Source organism: Leptodactylus fuscus, chromosome 1 (assembly GCF_031893055.1).
Source record: "Leptodactylus fuscus isolate aLepFus1 chromosome 1, aLepFus1.hap2, whole genome shotgun sequence".
Classification (NCBI taxonomy): domain Eukaryota; kingdom Metazoa; phylum Chordata; class Amphibia; order Anura; family Leptodactylidae; genus Leptodactylus; species Leptodactylus fuscus.
Window position 1 is genome coordinate 140,482,025 of NC_134265.1, and position 21,163 is coordinate 140,503,187.

General features: G+C 40.9%; 1 protein-coding gene across 1 annotated transcript; it reads left to right on the forward strand.

Moving 5' to 3' along the window:
• The first annotated feature begins 6,450 nt into the window (after positions 1-6,450).
• Positions 6,451-14,557, forward strand: LOC142208798 (cryptic protein-like). Its single transcript, XM_075277513.1, has 4 exons — positions 6,451-6,547; positions 9,804-9,918; positions 11,532-11,644; positions 14,442-14,557. Exons 1-4 carry the CDS (start codon positions 6,451-6,453, stop codon positions 14,555-14,557), a joined length of 441 nt encoding a protein of 146 aa, XP_075133614.1.
• The last annotated feature ends 6,606 nt before the right edge of the window (positions 14,558-21,163 follow it).

The window sequence follows — 21,163 nt, forward strand, 5'->3', positions numbered from 1 at the left end:
ATAGGATAGGAAATAGTTTGTAAACCCCACTTGGAAATAAATTGCCATTTGTCAATCAATTCCATTATTTTACGTATGGCACTGCAGAATATGTCGGCATTATAGAGTGGACAGACGATAAATAAAGATCCACCACCCACGCCTCGGTGACAGCCCTGCTTAACAGTCCATGGAGCTGTTCATTGCATTACTTTTTAAGTATATAGAAAGTCTCAAGTGCTTATTGCCGTTTCCAAATATATTTCCTGCATAGCGGATGACAGAGCCTCTCTGGGCACAATTGTAATTTCATGAAGTATATTTTATCTATTAGAACACAGTGAGGCAATGTAACATTTGGAGCGGTTCAGAAATGTTTTTTAAACACTGTGGGAATCTACAGATTTGGATGTCAATTGCTACATTGAAAATGTCAATTTCCAATTAGGAGAGCTCTCAGTGCGGCGCACAGATAGAGGCCTGAGCGGAGCCTAGAAAGCGGCCAGGAAGAAGCAGGGAATGATTTGGTATTGATGTTTGCTGAGACAAAATTACTCTGTTAAGCGGGTGGATAAAAACAATTAACTTTTCTGCCAAATCAACTGTGGTGTGCTCTCATGCTAATACTAATTGTTTCAGAGTTTTCCTAGAACAGTGTGTTAAGAGCCACGCTTTCTGATAGAGTTTTGCAATGACCTGTAAATATAGCCCTGGGCTTTTAAGATTTTCATTTTCACACATGGCTGCACCAGCGAGAAGCTGCAGCACACTCTCCTTCCTTTTCATTATGTACCTCTCCACTTCAGGTGTCTGACTTGCCTTTTGCGGCTTTTCTATTTCATGTTCCTTTGTCATCCTGATTAAATGTTTCATTGCCAGTGCTCTAGCAGGTTGGCATTATGGGGCTTGATATTTGGGATATCTAATTATCAATGATTACCATAGCGCTGGAGCGGCTGCTGTATTTTATTACTTATGTGTTTGCCTTAGGGGAAGGGAATGGGATTAATGTTGGGTTTCCATATATCTTATATGATGAAATAAAGCTTACAGTCAATCACATGAATGATTCTAGGTTATTTAGCTTTTCATTACAAGAACATTTAGGTTTATAGAAATGGAAAAGCTTTTGATACATTGTTGAACGACTACAAAGTTTGACATTTGAGTCTTCTGTCAAAGATATACGTCCCTCCAGCAGACGATTCTGATGTACACCACTGTACTGGCTTGTAGTGGCATATATTGTCCAAATGCTCCCAAGTTTCTTAAAAAAAATGAATACGGTACAGTAATCTTTTTTTTTTTTTTTTTAAAAAAAAGGATTCTACTACATAAATACCAAGAAGAGATTCTAACTTGGCGGATATTTATTGTTCACTTCAAACAAGACACTATCACACTTGTACTGTAATTATACAGTATCAGCAGGGCTCAACTTGGAACTCAAAGTAGCCCTGGAAAAATTCTAAAAGGGACCCTATCTTGTGGATCAGAAAACCATTAGCCATAGTCGCATTAATGTTAGATCTAATAATTCAGCATTTTTAGTCTTATTAACATTATCAGGATTAGGCTGTGTCCGCATGTGAAATGGCTGAAGTTCCATGTGCAAAAGATAAGATAATCATTTAATAGTCCCACCATGGGGAAATTCAGTGTGTTACAGCAGCATAATACAGTAATAATACAAATACAAGAGCTCCACAGTAGAGGCATTACAGTGACAGTAGGTACAGATGAAAAGATAAAGGTAAAGAAGATAGTAGGAGGGATATTACAACTTAAGGATCTTTCAGTTCTCTGTATGGAGTGATCTTCACTTAGCCTGATGTTGATTATACAGCCTGACCTCGGTTGGGAGGAAGGATCTCTGATAGCGCTCCTTCTCACACTTGAAGTGAAGTTGTCGGTCACTGACAGTACTTGCCCAGTGCTATCACGGTCTCATACATGGGGTGGGATTTGTTCTCCAGCATAGAACTCCCCACAGACAGTATCCTTCTGTCACCCACCACCTGTGCTGGGTCCAGGGGGCTCCCCAGGACAGAGCCCTTCTTATCAGCTTGTCAAGTGTTTTATAGCAACTGCAAATTAAATGGAATTCTGACTAATCCCATCCACATATTGGGGGAAAAAAATAAGAAGCGGAACAGCTTGTGTTTTTGAACATCGCAGCATGTCTATTTTCTGATCCTCGCTCCTGCTCACAACCGCTTGTGCTTCTCCTTCTGCGGAGGCAGCTGTGAGCAGGAGCCAGGATCAATAAGTAAGGACCTGGGCCCGCGAGCCCCACAAACACTATCATTATACTTTTCAGACCCCCAAGTATAATGATTGGATGGCTAGGAGAGGTGAGGGAATATAAAAAACACTGTTAGGGTGCATTCACACTGAGTAAACACTAGCTTATTTTGTAGAGTAAAATTACACTTGTAAATTTTGCTATCCCATTGACTTCAATGACATTTTACAGGCGTATTTTTACAGGCGTATTTTTACACTTGTAAAAAAATATCATTGAAGTCAATGGGATAGCAAAATTTACAAGTGTAATTTTACTCTACAAAATAAGCTAGCGTTTACTCAGTGTGAATACACCCTTAGGGTGCATTCACACGGAGTAACGTGCCGCGTGATGTGGCACGTATACGGCGTGTGAGACTTTGCGCTCCGTAAAAGCTCCCATTGATTTCAATGGGAGCCTGGATCGTATACGCTGCGTTATTTTGCGGCCGTGATTTTGCGGCCGCAAAATCACGGCCGCAAAATAACGCGGCGTATACGATCCTAACTCCCATTGAAATCAATGGGTGCGTATACGGCGCGCAGAGTCTCACACGCCGTATACGTGCCACATCACGCGGCACGTTACTCCGTGTGAACGCACCCTTACTGAGCTCTCCTGGCTCCGGAAGGCTTTAGGCCTACTTGATGACATCACAGACATCACTGGCCATGTCAAAAGTTCACCATAGAGCCCTGTCATTCCTAGTTACACCACTGTTCAAGTGGTTGGATCTCCAACAATCAGACATTTATCTCCTATCCTATTTCATTTATGCTAGAAATATACATCACTATTATTTGATATTTACAAATAAAAAAGCTTACCAAACATACTTATCATAATTTCTGTCAAATATACAGATAATGTGTACGTGAATGACATACATTTTTAGCTGTATGCATGTGGTTACATATATTTTTTATATGCAGTTGACAAAATACATTTCAATTGTATCTGTAGCCTAAAATGGTGTTCCAATAATACATTGCTGTAAATAAATTGCTTGCATCCTACTTAAAAGGCAGAAGGACAATAAGCGGGTCAGATCTACTCTACCATAGCAGCTCTCCTGTAGACCCACAACTTCACTCTTTGAAAGCTCTTCCAGTTTATTGATATAGAGGGTCATGACACTTGCAGTGACACATCTTGTTTTCTCTTTGTTTACCAGGCACATTGTAATAACATTTACCCTCTTGGCTTTTCATGTTGAAGAAGGTAAGAGCCACTATTTCTGAATGTGTTCCTTACAAATAATCACTGATTTACATGAGCATTCCCAGGTTCGGAAGAAATTTTAATACATGTAAAAACGTTAACACATTGTTTATTAGCACCTTCCCAGCATTTCGCCGTACTATTATGCCCCGGGTATTTAAATATGGCAGACGCTCAGGAGTTGGTACTAATACAGCAAAGACCTGGCACTATTGCCACCTCATTTAAAGCTGACCAAGGCACCATTTTAGTGATCCATATTGTGAATTGCTTGTAGATCCCTGACACCCAGAATGAGATCCGGGGCTGTTGATCAATTGCTATGACAGCTGGGAGACTATTAACTTGTATTACAGTGTGCTCTATACAGCTTGCTATACATGTGCCAGTATTTTGCATGGCATTATCGAACTGGTGATGGCTCATACAGTTTTATGTCTATGTAATGAAAGTAACCTCTATTACAAAATTGTAATAATTATAAGCAATGCTACCTCCGATTCTGCCCCTGCTGCCTCTTGTGTCACCCCCTCTACCTCATAGATTGTAAGCTCTTGTGAGCAGGGCCCTCAGTCCCATTGTGTGAAATGACTATTTCTTTGTAATGTATCTTTTTGTCTGTAGTTGAACCCTACAATTTGTACAGCGCTGTATATATATGTTGGCGCTATATAAACAAAATTTATTATTATTATTATTATTATTATTATTATTATCAGACCCCCTGGAGCTCAAGACCCCCAGGGTCAAATACAGTTAAAAAAAGTAAAAAAAAAAAATGACAAGGAATTAAAAATTCAAATCACCCCCATTTCCCTAGAATATATATAAAAGTTAAGAAAAAAACAAAACACATACACATTAGGTTTCCCAGTGTCCTAAAATGCCTCATATTCAAACTTTTAAGACAAAACTCTAAAGATACCTGTAGCAGGAAAGGGCTAAAAGGGTTATCCAGTAATACTGTATGCACGGGCGTAACTACCAGGGTAGCAGCGGTAGCAGCTGTCACATTAGGGGCCCGGCAACAGCCACTACCGCTGCAATTTTTTTCTTCTTAGTAGGCCGTTACTGGCTGGAGTTACTGGTAATGGGCCCTATTTACTTACCGATCCTGGCAGGGACCGGAATCAGTAAGTGACGCCACGGGCCCCACAAACACTATTATTATACTCGGGGGTCTTTTCAGACCCCCGAGTATAATGATTGGAGCCCCGAGAGAGGTAAGGCAACATAAAAAACAGTGTTACTTACCTCTCCGGGCTCCAGACAGGCTTTGGGCCTACTTCTGTGATGTCCCAGACATCACATGACCAGGGCCTGCCTCCCAGGTCATGCGAAGTCTCAGACGTCATTGAAGATGGCCGACACCACTTAGGAGTGCAGCGAAGCCAGGGAGAGGTAAGTAACAGTGTTTTTTATGTTGATATCCCCCCTGGGTCTCCGATTATTATTCTCTCCATAATGGGGCATCATACTGTGTGCAGGGGCCACTATGGAGCATAATACTGCATGCAGGGGCCACTACGGGGCATAATAGTGTAAGCAAGGGCCACTATGGGGTATAATAGGGCGTGCAGGAATGCGGGGAGGGGCGGGGGGCGGTTGAGATCTTTGGTGGCGGTCGGAGCATGTCAAAAATTCACCGCAGGACCCGACCATTCATAGATACACCACTGACTGTATGTTAGTTCTGACAAGATACTAAAGAGAACCCATTTCTCTTTTAGGGATTTTACAGTAAATATAAGGGTTTGAAGTATTCAGGATCCTCATTCTCAATAGAAAGTGGTTGCAAAGAGACAGATTTTTTGCTGTGAAGGACCAGTCCTGTCCTGTATCACAGGGACAGGCCATTGATTCAGATGAGCCCTATGTAATACCCCTTGCAGAGAAATTCAACACTTACTGCCAGGTATTCTTGCAGATTACAACTGGTTGTAGGGGGTCCCAGCAGGGGTACATTTTGTGTTCAGTTTATTGTCAAGACAACCTTCTATCAAGTAGGCATTGTCTTAAATGGAAAACCTTCTTTAGACTGGGTGTGCTAAGACATTCAGATATATATGTTACCAACACACAATTCAAAAATCAAGTCATTCTAACAAAAGCACCAAGAAATTTACAATAGGATCTTGTTGGGGTATGGTAAAAGAAGTTTAAAATTATATGAGATTTTTAAGGGAGCGTTCACACTACCATCATTGTCCGACACGTAGTGTCCGCTGCTAGTGTCCGTTCAAAATCTTGCACGGACATTAGCAGTGGACACTAGCTGTGTCCGTGACATTTTTCATTCATTTAAATGGCGATCGGGTGCGTTCTTTTGCACTCCGTGCCTGTCCTTAAGTGTCCGTTCCTAAAGATGTCTGACTTTTCAAGCAGACAGCAAAACCCGACATGTAGGTTTTTTCTGTCCACTTGAAAAGTCGGACATCTTTAGGAACGGACACTTAAGGACAAGCACAAAGTGCAAAAGAACGCACCCGCGATCGCCATTTAAATGAATGAAAAATGTCACGGTCACAGCTAGTGTCCGCTGCTAATGTCCGTGCAAGATTTTGAACGGACACTAGCAGCGGACACTACCTGTCGGACAATGACGGTAGTGTGAACGCCCCTTAAGTTATATTGCTGGTATTGCAGATGCAAACGAAAGAAGAGCTGGGCATGCTGTGGCTTGGTATGTGTATAGCCACGCATGCCAAACAGCAACCTACATGACCCCATACGAATTATTCTAAGATTACCCACCAGAAGCGGGTACCAACAATATTGCTCAATGTAAATAATACTTGAAGCCTTTTTAAAATATATATATATATATATATATATATATATATATATATATATATATATAATATTTTTTTTTCCTTTTTTTAGCAAGTGCAAAGGAACAGTTTGAAGCCCTTACCAGAATCAACTTACATACAACAGCTAAGCCTCAACCAATAAACGATAGCATGGCCATGGATATGTTGGCAAGAATCAATGGGAGCAATGGAGTCAGAAAGCCACATAATGCTGCAGCACTTATACCTTTTACTGGCCTTACTGACAGTGAGTATTTCCACTTATATTCTGGGCTGTTCATTCCGTGTTATTGATTTTTAGCAAATATTGTGACTGGCGGAGATGCCCACAATTGCAATTATAATCTTACCAGAAAATGAGGTTATTTTTTCTAGGTCATTAAATGTAATAGGAACAGTGGATACAGATAAAATCCTTGTTTCCTTATCTCCTGATACTTGAAAATGAATAGAGCTGGCCATTTTTGTATTTCCTATGTATTACTAGTTATTTATATAGTTCTTTACTGGTAATGTGCTCGCGTTGTCCCTTGTGCTTAATGGGCACATATGTCCTAAGACCGATTTAGTAAGAAACCGATTGACCTTTAGCATGTTCAGAAAGGCAAACATAAAACAGCGCAATCTCCATGTAGTTATTGTCCTCATTGAATCTACGCCAATAATTATTGTCAGAAACGTAGATGTGACAATGAGGGGCCATTGTGTAATTGTGACATCTCAGGTCATGTGCTTCTATGACAAATTAATACAGCTGAATTTCACCTAGCCAGTTGTATGCAGACTACTAAAATATTGCAAACATAAATGTAGTTTTCAGTACTACCTTGCCCCCTAGCCGTTGTCTATGATATTTTTTTGTCCTGAGGTCCTGTCAGTAGCCTGCTGCTTGCCTCGAACTAGAACCCTCTAAGCTATCTGAGCAACGTATATGTGCCCACAAAGGAGCAGACCTGATGATTGGGCCCTCTAAAGTATGATTGAGAGAGAGTGTGGGGCCCCGGGCCCAGTCCATGGAGGAAGGATACTGGTTGTCCTGACTCTGAACATAAACATCATCTCAGTCACCGAATGTGTCTACAGTATATAAACATAACACCGGGCAGTTTCTTAAATAAATACTATAATATTATACTGACACATAGCCTAGTGCAAATGCTGTATGATGAGGTACAATGAAGGTACTGCAGCTTGCTATGGTAAGCTAGGGGCTCACCTTAATCCCGGGTCAACCGTGCACTGACCTGTTCACCAGTGGATCAGTCCAAGCCAGTGAATGGCTGTAGCTCCTAGCTTCTACTGATGGTCTTAACTCCTGGACTCCATCAATCACATCTATCAAAAATTTATCTGACCATTGATTGATAGGGCAAATTTGTTGTAAAATTTCAGGTCAGATTCTAAATCCCATCCAGATATAGCAGTAAACACACAGCACAGATTTGCTGCAGATTTTCTTCCAACTCTCTAGCAGGACCATTCTCCATATTTCATAAGCAAATCAAATCAGCAGCAACTATGTGTGTGAATAAGCTATAGGTTATGAGCAAAGACCTCATGGTTTATCTACTTGTCAGAAAGTTGCAGAACTCTTAGAAATAGAGGGACACAGACCTATAAGGTAGGTTTTCCACAATGAACTTGCAGAAGCAAAGTTTCCCAAATCTCAAGTAACAATTTCTCTAGTAGGCAATTCGCAAACTGAGGCGTGCACAATGTCTTATCTCCTGCGGTTCCTAGTGATGAGAAGCAGATATTCAAGTACTGTATATGTAGCAATGTGAGCTGCTAAGGCCAGGCCAGAAGCCTGAGGTCTCGGACTACCTCATACTAAACTACAGAAGGCCAGCCTGTATTAGTTTAGCCTTACCTCCTTCCAGAAGCATCCATGGATACTCAGTACAAAAGACAGGACCTGCCATAGCAGTACATGCTCAAAACATCTTATGCTGTATTCACACATCCCATATTTTACCGACATATGCAGGAGCAGATCCAGGGCTGGGCGAGCGGCGGACCTAACAAAACGGTCCCGGTCGACGGGAGGTTTGTCCCGATTTCAAGTCATCGGTGTCCGTTGGATACCGATGAGCTGAATACATAGCCGTTTAATGCAGTAGCTGTCACAGCTCAGCTCCTGCTTTAACGCTGCTCTCCTGCATTTGTAGGCGCGATGTGATGACGTCAGATCGCGCCTACAACTATGTGTATGAGTGAGAGAGCGGCGGGGGAGCGTTGGAAGGTGAGTTTAAGTGGGGGTTTTTTGTGTTAAACATTCCCGGTAAGTAGGGCCCCGCCAAAGTCCATTGCCCGGGGCCCCGCAAAGCCTGGATCAGCCACTGGACGTATGATGTCCTTAATGTTCACGAACAACATTCTACCCTGCTCATTTGCAGGTGGTGTTTTGTCCATGGTTGATCCATCTTATTTTTTATATTTCCTACACTTTCTGTGCATCTGGGTCTGTGGAAATGCACACACGGATGTCATCTGGAAAAAAAAGTGCCTCCATGTTTGTTTTTTTAATGGACCTATGGTCCATTAAAAAACAACGCGTGAATCAAAACATTGCATGGAATGAATAAATATGCCAGTATGTGGCAGCATACTGTGTAGAAAGGCTTCTGCTTCAATTATACCTATAGGGAAACTACCAGTGTTTCTGTAAGCATAATTGACATGCTGAGATTTCAAAATCCACAACATTTTTGGAAATCAACAATGTGTGGATAGAGACTGCTAAATGTGGCGTTTTTTTCCCCTGGCGTTTATGCCACATGGAGCCCTGGCTTAAACCAGCAACCATTTATCCATTAGTAGGGCACTAGTCAGAGACTACATATGTGTATTATTTCCATGAAAATGGGGGAATATGCGACAATCATCTCAGATGATTCTTGTTTCTCTGCTGAGAAGCTATGACCTTCAGGTTTGGCCAATTTTCATAGTCCTATCTATTCTTTGCATCCTTTTGGGCTGGTGACTGTTAATGTCACTGAACAGCAACAAATCATTTCACATATAACAAGAAAAAAAATTCAGTTTAAGATATTTTAGACTTCAGTGGGTTCTAGTTACACACAAGTACAAAGTATAGCAAATGCAGTCCTAAGCACTGATGTCAAGCACATTGATCCTGCTCTGATTCACTATACTATGAAATCCTGCTCCCTTTATGGTCTGTATGGCTCCACATGTCCACTCATAAATCGGTACTTAACAGTAACATAAATAATTAGACTAGACCATGTAATACCCCCAGGCTGGAATCCTGGAGTGTCCACACAAGTACTAATCTCTAGTAGTTGTCCTTTAATCCTTGGATAAACAAAACTGTCTTAACTGAACAAACACTTCTAACAGGCAACTAATTTTATAGCTTTACAAGACAATAAAAGGAAACCTTTAAAGATTCTTTAGTTGCTACAGACAGAATAAGATTTATCTATGGGCAGAGATGCTAAGTGTGTCTCCCTACTAACAATTTCCTTTTTTTTCTTCAGGCCGTAAACTCAGCAAAAATTGCTGTTTGAATGGAGGAACATGTGTTTTAGGAAGTTTCTGTGCATGTCCAAAGCATTTCAGTGGAAGATACTGTGAACATGATGAAAGGAAAATGTAAGACTCTGCGACTTGGAGCTTCCAATAATCAAAAAAATCATGAAATTCTGGGGAAATTCTTAATTTGTAATTCTGGGAAAGCTGGTTAAAAGCTAAAATAGCCACCTTTTGGCTGAGACCCCACATTGCAAATTTTTTTGTTGCAGTGGATTAAGCAGCAGGTAGAAGTCTGAGAACTTCCTATGTTTCTACCATTCCTTTTGTAGCTATTCTTGCCTTTGCTGAAAACAAAATCTGCAACAAAAAAAAAAAAAGCTGCATTTCCATAACGTGGGGTCTTAGCAAAAACGTGGGGCAAAAAATGCGACATTTTACAGTCACTGTAAAGTAGATGGCATTCTAGTAAATGCCATCCACATACTGCATACAAATACACGCAGCAGAAAGGCTGCAATTTCCCAAAAAATCACAGTGTAATGGAAGCAGAAAGACCGCAGGGGAAACCACTTTCTGCGAAAAGCGCTGTGCGAAAAAATGTGACATGTAGCCACCACGGTTTTTCCTTTGGCGCCTTTGTGCTGCAGCCCGCTACGTGTGGCCTTAGCCTTAAAGTTTCCATAGTGATGTCATACCACCCTAATATACTAAAACAAATACATCTAGGTATGCTGGAGCTGAAGATGGGTCATGGTGTAATGAGACAAAGAGACAAGATTGTCTTTCAGAACACGAAGAAAGCTCTAAAAAAATTAGCAATAATAATAGTATTTAATAATAACTATTTATATTGCGTTAACATATTCCACAGCACTTAAAAAATCAGAGGGTGAATGCACAGATAGTATTTGACATCATAATATACTCGAGAATATACGGTAATTCAGAATTCATTGTTCCATCAATAATGGCAAGTCGCCCTGCCCCGAATGTAGCAAATCAGGTCCAAACCATGATACTATCATGGCATGAGGCTTTTATTCTGGAGTGCAGTGTTTCTCCAAATAAAACTCTTCCCATTTAAACCAGAAAACTACATTTTGGTCTCATCTATCCACAAAACATTGTTCCAATGGCCTTCATTTTTCTCCAAATGATCTTTAGGAAACTAGACGGATAGCAATGTTCTTTTGAGAGAGCAGCAGCTTTCTTCCTGCAAAAAAAGGCCCCCATTCATGTCAATGGAAGACGCTCGTTTTTTCCCGCTAGCGATTTTTTCCTGCTAGGGGGGAAAAAGAAGCAATATGTCCTTTCTTCCCACAGATTCTGCAGCTAAGACAGCCGTGGCGTCTGTGGCTCGAGACTCACTTCTCATTAGGCCTATTCATTCGGGCCTAACCGGGAGCCGGATGCTACGATGGGAAGCCTGTGCACTGCATTGGCATCCTGTCGCGGCTAGCCACACAGAGAGTTCACGTGGCGGAAAAGATTTCCGCCATGTGAACATACCCTTAGGGGGAAAATTAGATATAATTTTAATAAAAATTTATGACATTTATGCAGAAATATAGAAATTTCTGAAAGACTCAAAAACATTCAGGCACATCTGCATTTCTAAAGATGTGATATTCTTAAAGAGGACATGACCAGTGTAGAGGACTGCTTAAATCTGATGACAAATGCTTTGAAAACACTTAAATATTGTTGCCATAAAATTATTTGATTGTATTTAGGAATTGTGGTGCCAAAATCAAACATGGAGACTGGGTGCTGAGTAGCTGCAAACTGTGTCGCTGTACATATGGCTTACTCCACTGCTTGACAGAAGCATTACAAGCCAATTGTGGTGAGCTGTTTGTTTGTTTGTTTGTTTTAATCATGTATGTATGTATTTTTTATAATGTATTATGTAATCATATACTAGATTTAATTCTGAATATTCTGAACCTGAAACTTCAGATGTAACTCTAGTTATCTCTGATATTCCAGGGGTACTGGTTGAGAAAAGAAGGTATGCACTCCTTACATAGTGTCTGCCTATCACATAGCAAGAACACTGTAGTCTGATGGAAAGCGTTATTTTATTATGCAGACCGATTAACAAAAAAATTAATGCTGATCTGTCATGTCTATATTCACAACTACTTGTATTTTCCATGGACTAACAATTCCTGAACAATTTTTCTTATGAGACTGCATTATGCTGTTCCTCTGTTATTCTTCTTGGAAATGTATAATTAACTTAACGTCTGAGTGATAGTTTTCAGCTTGTTAATGAATTGTAGCCCTACACAGACATGCTGTTCAGTCTCAGACAGACAAGGAAAAAAGTTCACACCTAGTTGTCAATATCTAGGAGGAATGAAGACAGAATTAAACATGCTACAATTCTAAGAATGTTCCAGCCTCCTTTAATGAACCAAAAGGAGATCGTACTTCTTTCATCATAATTTTCAGGTTTTGACTAGATTTTAGTTTTCAGATTTTTTTTTGTTATTGCCATAGGCTTCATTCATAGGCTTCAATGTTTAACAAAAGAATGCCAAAGGGTCAAAGAGAGGTATACACATCTGTATCAACCTGACTGATGCAAAAAGGATGCAGCATAAATTGATCCTAATATAGGTTTGAAAGAAGATTCTAGGGCCGATTATCATGTGGTTATATAAAAAGTTGCAATGTTGCACTGTAGGCGTGGGAGTCCTGGGTGAAGCCAAGGGCAACATCTGCAAGGAGTTTGTATGTTCTCCCTATGTTTGCGTGGCACCAGGAGACCTGGGCATTCTGAGATCAGGGCAGTCTGGACATTAACTGAGCATGTTTGGTAGTAGCTTATCTCCTAATGCATAAAATGATCAGGCAGATGAAATTCAACTGCTCATCTCTTACCTCCCCCAACATCTGGAGAGCGCCTCGGCCTCTGTACACATTAGATGTGTAAACGTTTCACTTACCTTCTATTTGCACTGTTTAGTAAAGTTTGTACTTCTCTACTATAGAACAAGCACACATTTTGAAGGTAATCATCATTATTAGTTTAGGTCTGTTTTATCTTATCCCAGTGTCAAGGAAGAAATTTGTTGTGACTTATGCATGGAAATCTGTTAATAAAGGAGGCTATTAACAATTAGCTCACTGCTGGCCAAACAAATCACATATTACATCTTATAATGAACATTCAGCTGACGCTAGGTTCACACCTGCATTCACCTGTCCGTTCTGAGCTTTCCGTCTTCTGCATGCCAGAAGTCGGAAAGCTCAGACCGGGTCCGGCCGCGAGCGGCGGTGAGCGTTTTATGCTCTCCGCCGCGAAACCGGATTTTTATATCCGGACACAGAGTACTGCATGTCCGACTCTGTGTCCGGATTATAAAACCCGGTTTCGCGGAGGAGAGCCTAAAACGCTCACCGCCGCTCACGGCCGGACATCTCTCTCACCCATTCAAATGAATGGGTGAGAGAGACTCCTGCAGGTTTCCGTATCCTGCTCTGTTTTAGGCAGGAAACGGAAACCTGCAGAACGGAGTTCACAACGCAGATGTGAACGAGCCCTAAGACAATCCTTCCTGTTAGTCCTTATTGGTGTCAGAGAGTAATGGAAGTTTGATATCTTCAGCATAGCTATTCTCAAGAGTGAAATGGATGGAAAAAAAACATTGCCCACAAAATTAACATGGTCATACATATAAAATACATATATATTACTGACCAATTATAAGGCCTTATTCACACACCTCTCAATCACTGACATGTTCTGTCCATGTTCTGCACAAACAGCATACAATTCTATTAATTTTAAAGGGTATATTCCATACTTGATGTCTCTTAGGCACTGGGTGGTTTGTTTAGCCTATAGACTAAAACATGGTTACTCACGGACACCCCCAGATCCCATAGGCTCACTAAAAAAAATGGATGACCTGACCAAAATAGCAGGCAGATCTCCTGAACCTATTGGAAAACGGCAACATCTCCCAAGTTTACAGTCATTTTATATGTGACTTAAGCATTTTAAGTATTGGTCATGTTAAAAAAAAAAAAGGGGGCATGGTCAGCACATTTAGAGGTCACGTCAGAAAAAGGGGAAGTAGCAATATCCAAAATAGGGAATGGCGATGTCCAGCGGGGTCATGATCACTCATATAACCTTTCACAGTCCACTAGCCGTGCCATTCCATTGTACCCCAAATGTGTACACGTATCACAGTGAAAGCAATAGGTAAAAAGCCTTCTGTTGATTTTCAGCACCTATTCAAGTCAATGGGATCTGGTTTTTATGCTCCTCACTCTGAACAAGTTTTACGTTCAGAATGAGCGAGCGGAAACTCCGTATGCAGGCTCCCTCACTTGGTGTTTTTGACCACATGGTTAATGGTTGTATCTTGGCTGCCGCTTTCCCTCTGGTTACAACTATGAGGGCCACCACTCTAAAGTTGTAGTCTACTCTAGGAGTAAATATTACTATCACTCTGGAGTTGCCCTATATGTTTCATAGTGTTTTGGGTTTCTATTTTTAAGCACAAGGTACAGACCTATTATAAATCCCAATGATTTTAATAAAAATATAACATAGATACCTGTAAAAAGATCCTAAGAAATGTAGATGAGTATATGCATTAATTTATTTCTTCATCTCTTCACAGACCCTACAAATGATGACAGTGTTCAAGAAGCATATGCATGTGGAAACCTGTTACGTCCATTGACCATCATGATATTCCTTCTGTTTATTGGAAGCTACTTTGGATTTTGCCAGTGATATATGATACAGATTTATAATCTAATTATGTTTTTATGGCATGCAACCATTTTCATTAATATTCACCAAGTATGCCAAGGCTAGAGAGATCTAGTTAGTGCATAAAAATCTTGATATAATGATTATTACAGTATCTGTAAGACAATACCTTGTAAATTGGGATAAGTTAACCCTCTCTTTCTAATATGACTTTTATACCCAGGGATATAGTATTTGTGCTTCCTATGGAAGAAGTATGACTTTTAATGAAATATTTATTTATTTACTATATATTTAATTTAATATAACATTGTGTAGTTATAACTATGCTCAATTTATATTATAAATAAATATACTATATAGCTAAGAAATATTAGTATTTTATTACATGTATGTATGTGTGAGAGTAAGTTGTCTAAGTATGTAATAAGTAGGGCTATTGTATTCCAGGCTTTTGCCATGTATATCTGCCATAATTGTCTATGAAACAAGCCAGTGTTTTGTGCGTTCAATTAGGATGTTATCTTTAACAACATGAAGGGGTATGGTGTTACACCTCTGAAGACAACTGCAGTTTTCAAGTGAACAGGATAAGTTCGTTAACAAAAAACAGACAACAAGCTTTCCTGACCTTTGTGTGACCTGGACGGTTCCAAGCCTTTAAGTTGCTTTGTCACTTCTGTGAATTCCTTAACCTTTACTGTATGTAGCTTAGAGGAAAGTAACAGAAGTTTGTATTTTACAATATTCTGTAGGAAAACATGGCTAAGAGACAGCTGAACTTGTTCTACATCCTTACCACAGACTACCCCAGTAAATTCACGACAATATCATTCTGGTAGAATGAGAACTCTTATTAAACATAATATAAAATTACTAAGGGGGCGTTCACACTTCCATTGCTGTCCGCTTAGAAGGTGTCCATTAAAAATAAAAAAGGACACCTATCATAACGGACAGTAACTGATGGCTATCGTTTTATGTACGTTACCCATAGACCTCAATGTTAAAAAAAATAACAGACACTTGCTGTCCGTTTTTTTCAAATGGACAGAAAATTCCTGCATGTAGGATTTTTTTGTCCGCTGGAAAAACCGGACATGGTTGTAAACAGACACTAAAGGACACAAACGGACACTAAAGGACACAAGATAAAATCTAATTGAAATGAATGGAAATAGCAAATGGACCAGCTAGTGTCCGTTGCTAAAATCTTGTACAGACAATAGCCACGGCCAGTGGTGTAACTACCGGGGTAGCAGGGGTAGTGGCTGCCACAGGTCCCTGGACATTAGGGGCCCGGCGACAGCCACTACCCCTGCGTTTTTTTTTCATTTCTTAATAGGCCATTACCGTTACACAAACATCATTATTATACTCGGGGGTCTTTTCAGACCCCAAGTATAATGATCGGAGGTCCATGGGAGAGGTAACATAAAAAACCGTGTTACTTAACTCTCTGGGCAGGTTCGGGCCTACTTCTGGGACTCTCCCTGACTTCACATGACCGGGGCCTGCGTGACGTCCCGGACTACATTGAAGATGGCCGACACCACCGAGGACTGCAGTAGAGCCGGGGATAGGTAAGTAACATTGTTTTTTTTATGTTGGTAGCCCCCTTTGGTCTCCGATTATTATAATCTGGTGTCTGAAAAGACCCCAGAGTATAATAATTGTTCATACTGTAGGTGTCCACAGTGGGACATAATGCTGTGTGCAGGGGCCACTATGGGGCATAATAGTATGTGCAGGGGCCACTATTGGACATAATACTGTGTGCAGGGGCCACTATGGGGCATAACAGTGCGTGCAGGGGTCACTATGGGGCATAATAGTGTGTGCAGGGGCCACTATTGGGCATAATAGTGTGTGCAGGGGCCACTATGGGGCATAATAGAGAGCGCAGGAATGCGAGGGGGGATACGGTCGGGGTCTTCGGCGGGCGTTGGTGGGGAAGGGGGGGTCCCATGTCAAAAGTTCGCCCTGCCGTTCCTAGTTACGCCACTGGCCACAGACACTGCTGAGCAGACACCAACTGTAGTGTAAACGCCCCCTAGGTTAGCAATATAAATAACTGTATCACCAGCTCATTTGGAAAAATAGAATTGTCAGTTGCACTGGCAAGGAAAGTGAGCAAGACTGTTCTACTCCTCTCTGTGATCCTCCTTGTAGGTAGGCCACATCCACACCTAGAACATGGTTATCTTTATCATCATCATCATGACCTCCTCCATCTCTAGGCCAAACATCAGTCATCCTTTGCCAACACATGAATCATTTGCAGCTGTCAGTGCATCTAAGTGGCAGCAGCTTCAAAAGCTTACTGATAAAGTGAGTGTGAGAGCCTGCTAGTGTGCTTGGATCTGTTATGTGTTTTGTCTTAACTGTTGCTTAAGATAAAGTGACTTAAAATAAAAAGTGTATAGATTTTAATGTTTTTTTAGACTGCTTTTTTTTAATTTCCCAAATAGGTAAGATGTGCTCCATGCTTAGCAATGAGATTCAGTTCACATCTTGCATCACATGTGCTGTGCTTGAACAGCCAGTTGAGTGAGAATACTGCTGTGCAAGATATAAGCAGATTGCAAAAATGGCATCTTTTGATAATTTGCTGCTCACAGAGCAGGAACCCACGGGATGTAAGTGCAGAGGGGGATTATAGCAGGGAGGTGCAGGAACATGATGCAGCTATCTGGGTGACAGAAAGCAGCAGGAGAGGGAAGAGTGCCAGGGATGTTAGTCCAAAACTGGTGTGACCCAACAAGTTTGCTAAGGTAGCAGATGAGGGGAATGTTAGTACAGGCATAACATTGCTGCATCTAGACATTTCCTGTACCAGACATTTGGTATTAATGGGGGATTCAATTATAAGCGGAATACGTAGGGCAGTCTGTCACAAAGACCGGGATCATCAAACAGTGCGTTGCCTTACTGGCGCTTGAGTTCGACAGATTGGGTTAATAGATTACTCGGAGAGGCTGGTAAGGATCCAGTGGTCATGGTGTGCATTGGAACAAATGACAAAGCTAGAGGTAAGTGGAAGCTTCTTAAGACTAGGGCTCCTCGTGGTGTAAATGTTGGCAAAAACCACTGAAAAGTGAAAAATCCCAAGTACACTTTTCAGAAAAATACAAGCTGCGGAAACGCTGTGATTTCCAAAACCATTGCAGCATGCCAATTATACGTAAGGAAGTGCAGTTTGCCTATAAGTATAATTGAAGAAGAAATATGTTTGGATAGAATTGGAAGTGATATTATTATACTCTGTTGTCCAAGGGAGGTATAAAAAATCACAAACAATGGTCAATGGTTTGAATGGAACAGTCTGAAAATACAACAAAGTCAGGTGTTAGTACAACCCAGTTCTTACAGGTCCAGCTCCAATGCCATGTGGGGCCTATAATTGATTGATGTCATTGCCCTGGGTTGATGCAAGAGGAACTTGAAGAGGATAAATAACTGGGTCAGAGTCATCATGGTGGAGAACGTGGAACTCCTAGATGAGGAGGGTGTTCAGAGGCAAGCCTTGATATGTCATAGCCAGGGGAGGAAGCTGACCCTTATTCATTTCAAGATGATTATGAAAACTACCACGCTGGTCGAGAAGACCATAGAAGTTCCGTGGATCCATGCACATACTTGCAATCTTGGCAGGATGAACACTTTGCTGCTTACTGTGAGAAGGTGATAGACAGAGTGCTGAAGTCACGGTATATATCCCCCAGATTTCTGACATATGTTTTGGTCCAGTGCAGGTCTTGAATAAGCTTCAGCCGCAGGTGTGAGTCACAGGCTCGTTACTGGGCCATAAAAGGCTGCACTTCAGGACAATTCCTGGGAGCAACAGGAGAGATTATGAGACTGTATTGCACTCTTTTTGTTGATTCGTGTGGCTGGTAGTAAGCCACCCGTTAGTACTTATTGTTTAGTTAGTGCTCAGACGAGCAGGATTTTCTTGCTCATTTTTGCCTGAAGTTAAGGCTGTATTTTATTTTGCTTATTTTTGTGCCTGAAGTGAAGATTTATTTATTTTGCTGTTTTTTCCTAATTAAACCTGTTTGCAGGAGATTTTGTGTCCCTGCCTCTGACTGGCACCATTACTGCTACCGAGCTACCTTCCCCACATTACATAGTGAAAAGTATATTGCTAGCATGAAGCAGAGAGATGAGTACTGGATCTACATGTTTTTGGGCCATCACTATAAAATAAAAATGAGGAAATTCTTCTCTGCTCGCCAAATGGAGGCAAACTTGGCCCATCATCAGGATAAGCTGTATACCCAACTTTCTGCAGCTCTTAAGGAGACCGCTGCAAGTTCCAGTCACATGTTTGCCTAGGAAGCCTCTCTCCACTCCAAGTATTTCTTAGTCAGCGCTCTACCACTGCCAGTGCCACAGCTACAAGTAGCAGCCATTACAGTATCTGAAATATAATGAGCCAGAAATTTTTCAACCTACAGCGCCAACCAGACTTGCAACTGACGCCCACTAGCTGCAAAAGCAGGTATTGTCATACCTAGGGGCTCCTATATTCTATCAGATAACTTTGACCCCATAGAATTTTGGCCCAATAGGTTGGAGCAGTGGAAGGAGCTGGCCTAGTATGCCGTGGGAGTTTTATCTTGTCAATGCTCAAGCATAATGGCTTAGAAGGTGTTCAGTGCTGCTGGTGGTGTGGTAACATCTAAGTAGACTATACTGTCCACCACAAGTGTGAAAAAAACTACTTTAATTAAAATGAATGAAGAATGGATCTGTCAGAATTTTCACACTCCTCCAGCAGATGCAAATGAATAGATCTGTACTGCCTCTGCCTCCCTGTATCTTGTTCCATTTACTGTACTGCTGATGCTGCCTGCTACCCCTAAACAACTGGACATCATCAGAGAGCCTAACCAGGACTAACCAGAAACTCAAGTCCTTTTCCAGGTTTTAACCAAAAACTTACAGTAGACAGATAAATACAATCTCTGCTGGATGAACTAGCTGGTTGCTTTATATAGATCAAGCCATGAATGTTGGTGATATATATCCTCCATCCACAATGTTGCTACATTTAAATATCTTCTAACATATTAATAAAACATGTCAGAAGATATTATCAGTGGGGATCCATTAGCCAAGACTGCCACTGAACTCTAGAATAAAGGGCAGCCCCTTGAGCCTCTGGCAGGTTCAATTTGGAAATCTCATTAAAATTATTGGGACTGTAACAGTCCATCATTGTCCTGACCACTAGGCTGACTTTATTTTAGAACCTACCTTTATCATTACTTTACCATATTGAGTAGACATATCTCGTCTTTAGTTCTTTGTACAGTATTACCCTAAGGCTCTTCTTTTTTCTTACATTTTCAGGCATTTATTTTTCATGAACTTGAATATAAGAAAAATGTCTTACATATCTATTTAGCCTTAAATATTAAATATTTTCCAGTTTACAGGTCATTCGAAAATTGCTACTTACAGTTTTGTCTTGTGAACTGCTCAAGGGAGAAACACGCGATGTTGCATTATGAAAGTGAACTTGAAGAATGAAGTTGCTGTAATCTTGTAAACCTTGCTTTTCCATTTGTCTGTCCATTTACAAATAAAGCTCTTTGGAAACTCTTGTTTAGTTCTAGGCTATTTATAAGTGTTAGGTTTCCTTACAAAGTTAAAAGACCAAAAGTGAACCTAAAAGAATGAACTATGAGAAATGCTAAAGTCTGATTGACGCAACTTCTGCATCATGCCTCTGCTCACTGGGCGCCATGTGTAACAGCTGCTTCTCCATCAATATTGAGCAGCACGGTGATGCAAAACCAGTGCTATGTTTTTCATGAAACATTGTATCAATATGATTTAGTTAGCAGAAACCATTAATGACCACAAAGATACTGCAAATCACTTACAGCTTCCTGAAACTTCCAAAATAACACATAGTAACGTAGAAGTGATCTATATTCCAAACCATTCTTGCTATAAGGAGGTCCCACCTATCTTTTTAGAGCTCAGGATAGTACACAGGCCATAATTATGTCGACATTCACTATCAGTAACTTGCAATTGTGATAATTACTGCCTGTTACTGGAAGGAATGCTGAAATAGCAAATTATAATCAACCAGAAGCATTGCCCATTTGTAGAATCATTATGGGAATACTTGTAAGAAAATCATTAAATACGCCGGCTGAGGACAAACCAACAAACAACATGTATATGTAAAGAACGCGTACTGATGGCGTATAGAAAACAACAACAGTATACCACATCAGAGACAGCGTGGAAAATTTATCAACCCAGTTCTGTCAGTTTTCTGGCATAAATGGGTAATAATTAGAGATGAGCGAACAGTAAACTGTTCGAGGTTCGATATTCGTTTTGAGTAGCCCCTCAATATTCGACTACTCGAATCGAATATCGAACCCTATTATAGTCTATGGGGGGAAAATGCTCGTTTCAGGGGTAGGCAACATTCGATCAAATTATACTTACCAAGTCCATGAGTGAGGGTCGGTCTGGATCCTCCAAGAAGTCTTCTCCGTGCAGCGTCCCCGCGGCATCTTCCGGCTCTGAATTCACTCTGCCAGGCATCGGGCACTACAAGCGGACATGCGCAGTCGGCTCTGCCCAGGCCCGATGCCT